This window comes from Bidens hawaiensis, unplaced genomic scaffold, assembly GCF_021521415.1.
Source record: "Bidens hawaiensis isolate Kalapana, Puna unplaced genomic scaffold, B.hawaiensis_p1.1 tig00043725_1, whole genome shotgun sequence".
Lineage (NCBI taxonomy): Eukaryota > Viridiplantae > Streptophyta > Magnoliopsida > Asterales > Asteraceae > Bidens > Bidens hawaiensis.
In genome coordinates, this window is record NW_027505861.1 from 15,435 (window position 1) to 18,757 (window position 3,323).

General features: G+C 40.1%; 1 protein-coding gene across 2 annotated transcripts; it reads right to left on the reverse strand.

Annotated features, from left to right (window-relative positions):
* Nucleotides 1-710: 710 nt before the first annotated feature.
* Nucleotides 711-2,760, reverse strand: LOC143615670 (protein SOSEKI 5-like). 2 transcript variants are annotated; one of them, XM_077088740.1, is made up of 3 exons: nucleotides 2,254-2,760; nucleotides 2,102-2,171; nucleotides 711-1,496 (listed from the first exon to the last, which is right to left on the reverse strand). In XM_077088740.1, exons 1-3 carry the CDS (start codon nucleotides 2,480-2,482, stop codon nucleotides 719-721), a joined length of 1,077 nt encoding a protein of 358 aa, XP_076944855.1. In that variant the 5' UTR covers nucleotides 2,483-2,760; the 3' UTR covers nucleotides 711-718. The 2 variants fall into 2 exon arrangements, with proteins under 2 accessions (XP_076944855.1, XP_076944854.1); XM_077088739.1 differs by having other exon boundaries at nucleotides 711-1,499.
* Between the last annotated feature and the right edge of the window lie 563 nt (nucleotides 2,761-3,323).

Consider the following 3,323-nt stretch of genomic DNA (forward strand, 5'->3'; position numbering starts at 1 on the left):
TTGGTGAGTATGCAGCGGCTGATAGTGACTTTAAGTACTAGAGCGTGCTGCCCCTCGTACTGTTGTCAGTGAGCTGTCGTAGCTTTGGTCAGATTTTTTGTCCATACCTTGGCAGGTACAGTACAAAAGATCCTCCAGTATCGTACGGACTGACTCATTTGGGCGGGAGTATTCCCGGCTTTGGGCGGGAGTGTTCCCGGCTTGCTCATTCCCTCTTCAGGTGACATTACTGAATTATTTGAGAGTTAGTGCCTTGTGCGTGTAGCCTTGCTGCGCGGGTAGCCTTCCCTGATGGCTAGTATCCGTAGTTGCGGGAACAGGCGGAGTACGTCACAATTGGGAGGCTTTTCCTGCGGGAACAGCTTGCGTACTGCGCGTAAGGACGTCGCGTCTCTGAGCATGGTTGGTCCTGCGAATCCAGTTGGTCTTTGCGCAGACGTCCCTCAGGAGTCTTGCGAGTTCAACTACGCAGACGTCTCTTCGAGGTGAGTCTTGCGGGTCGAACTGCGCAGACGTCCCTGTTTAAGGTGAGTCTTGCGGGTCTAACCGCGCAGACGTCCCTGTTCAAGGTGAGTTTTGTGGATCCAACTGGGCTCTGCTAGAACCTACCTCTTCAGTAATTGAAACCACTAGTGAAACAAAAAAATCACACTAAGTTACAGCAAAACATTAAAACAATACAAATAGATATTTCATAAAATTAGTAATAATGCAAATTTTAACCATTTGCATTATACGAATTTGATCGTTTGAGACCCAAAAACTCGTCCTTTTTTGTCTCTATTAAACTCCCACTGAAATATTCTTTATCTTCCATCACACTCACCTTTTTACCCATCCCCAAAACGACACCGTTCGACCTTATTTCCTCCCCTGCACCCTCCACCACACGATCACCCACCTCTCCACGTGGCAACATCTTATCCCTACACTTCAAACCCAAAAACCCCGGGTCCGGTTTACCCGGCCCACAGTCCCGAAAAGAAATTGACCCGCACGTGATCAGCTGCATCAACACAGACGATGCTTTTAATCTATTTCCACCTGTTGGGTTAACTTCCTCTGTTTCCAGCCGTACGATTAGCTTACATTCAGATTTCATCAACGACTCCAGTGTCTCAGTGCTTGAATCCGACGGTGGAGGTGATATCTGGGTTCTACTGAGTTCCGTGATCTCGTTGTAGCTGATTATTTCTCTCCGGTGACTGTCGGTTTGAGTGGATGCGTCGGCGGCGAGTCTTCCAGCGGAAGATTCGCCGGAATATACTTTATATTCGTTTAAGTCAATTGAGTTCCATGATTGATTCCTTCTGGTTTTAGTGACTGATAATTCGAACTCGTCGTCCGATTTTAGCGTATCGGATGACTTCGGAGCTTCTTCGGGTTTCTTATCACCTTCGAAGAGCTCCGAGCCCTTGAGAATGTACTCGTGGCCGTGCGCGGGGTAGATGAAATCGTTCTCGGATAAATCGTGCCACACGAATCCGTTCTTGTAGCTCCTACGCAACATAAAACAGTTAAGACGGCTGTTTTGATAAAAAAAAAAAATTATAAAAAAATTAACAATTATTGGTCATAATGGTCGTTTGAAGTATAAGTGAACGGCCGTTTTGGTCACTAGGGTTCAAACTATGGAAATTAGTCAATTACTGGTTAATTGTATTTTACAACAAACTACGAAGCGGAATTTTAGGAAATCGTATTTGTTTTAGGGCGTGTATGAAACCGAAAAACCCATACCAAAACAAAAATCGAATGTTTGGCTTTATCATTTTGTAAAAACCGAACCGAATTGACAGTTTTTAACATTATTATTATTATATATCCACGTTCATAATAATCAGTCAGTTATTTATTAATAATATAATTTATGCTCAAAGTTATTATTTCAGCTATTTTTTAGCGAAAAGTTTTCAAAATTAAATTGCAAAACCGAAACTGAACTCAAACTAACTGAAAATCAAAACTGAGAAAACTGAAACTGAACGATTTTCAAAAATTCAAAAACCGAAGTTTTTGTTTTTTTGTTTTTAGTTCAGTTTTAGCTCAAAACCGATCCAAACCAAAACCGTGGACAACTAATTATTATAAAGGAGCTAACCGTTTAGAAGACCAGGAGTACAATGCTGCCATTCCTTTTCCACGGAGAGAATTGAGGCGATCAATAACATCTAATCATTTTAAATTTTTAACAAAATTATTACAAGGATCAGGCATAATTTCATTGGCAGCTGAAAAATTCATTAACTTTACCTCGTAGATACAGTCCTTCGGATGACGAGAGAGTAACCTCAACAAAATGCGGGTGTTCGAGCTGGCCATTACGACATAGATAATAAACAACTGCCACTCTACGCTGTTTATTCGGCTCGACCCAAACTTTTGTACGTTCGGGACTCCGTTGAATTTGATCCTTCCATTTCCTAGACACGCGACCGAGCTCGTTCGTTGCGGTCATTGCGGGTTTTGAAACTATGTCCATAAAAATAGCTAGTGAGTGATTATTGAAATTGTGAAAGGAGGGATGATTTATTAAAAATTGGATGCTTGAGACAATGAATAAGAGGACAAATAGAGGAGTTGAAAGGCACTGGCTAGGGCCATATGGGGGTTTATGTAGGTTACATGGGGTTTGTTTTTAATTGTTTCACATGTGAATAGACTTCATTTTAACATTTGATTTCTTATTGTTGGATATTGATGTGTTGGTATATCTGGTGGTCTTTTCGATAAAAGAAAAGGTTACTTTTCACTTGAGGGAAAAAGTGAATTATTTTCATTGTTGTTTCATGTAAAGTCATATATTCTTGTGCACTTGTTTTGACTTTTTAATATTACATGAATATTATCATGTTTTATAGAAGTTCGGTGACCGACGTAAACGTGATATGGCGTTGAGGACGAGATAATAAGAGAGGGAGTGAAAATCATTTAGACGAGCTCGATATCAGGGTATAGTATTTGGTTATGTTCTTTATTATTATAAATGCCACGTCACACGGTTTTCTTGACTTTACACTTGGGTGAGACTAGAGGTAGAGAGAAAGAAAGAGTGTGTCTGTAAAGATTTTAATGTAGACAGGAAAGAGGCCCTTTATTTTCTTGCGTTGCGGATGGTCTTAGTGTAAACCGCAAAAAGGTGTTATAAAATGAAAATCAACTTCTTTCATCCCTTTACATAAAGCAACACTAAGGGTAAATGTGTAATTATAACTTCTTTGATCCCTTTAATATAAATCAAGACATTCTTCACTTTGAATTGAGTAAAGTGTTGAAATTAAAAACTATATTTGTTTTCTATTTGTCAACGTCTTGGATGTCGA

What these genes read in the sequence shown, in the direction of transcription:
- LOC143615670 (XM_077088739.1), bottom strand. Translation starts at nt 2,482, where the DNA reads ATGGACATAGTTTCAAAACCCGCAATGACCGCAACGAACGAGCTCGGT. An exon ending in CGAAGGACTGTATCTACGAG is followed by an intron (nt 2,172 to 2,253) that starts GTAAAGTTAATG and finishes TAAAATGATTAG; the next exon opens with ATGTTATTGATCGCCTCAAT. An exon ending in TACTCCTGGTCTTCTAAACG is followed by an intron (nt 1,500 to 2,101) that starts GTTAGCTCCTTT and finishes TATGTTGCGTAG; the next exon opens with GAGCTACAAGAACGGATTCG.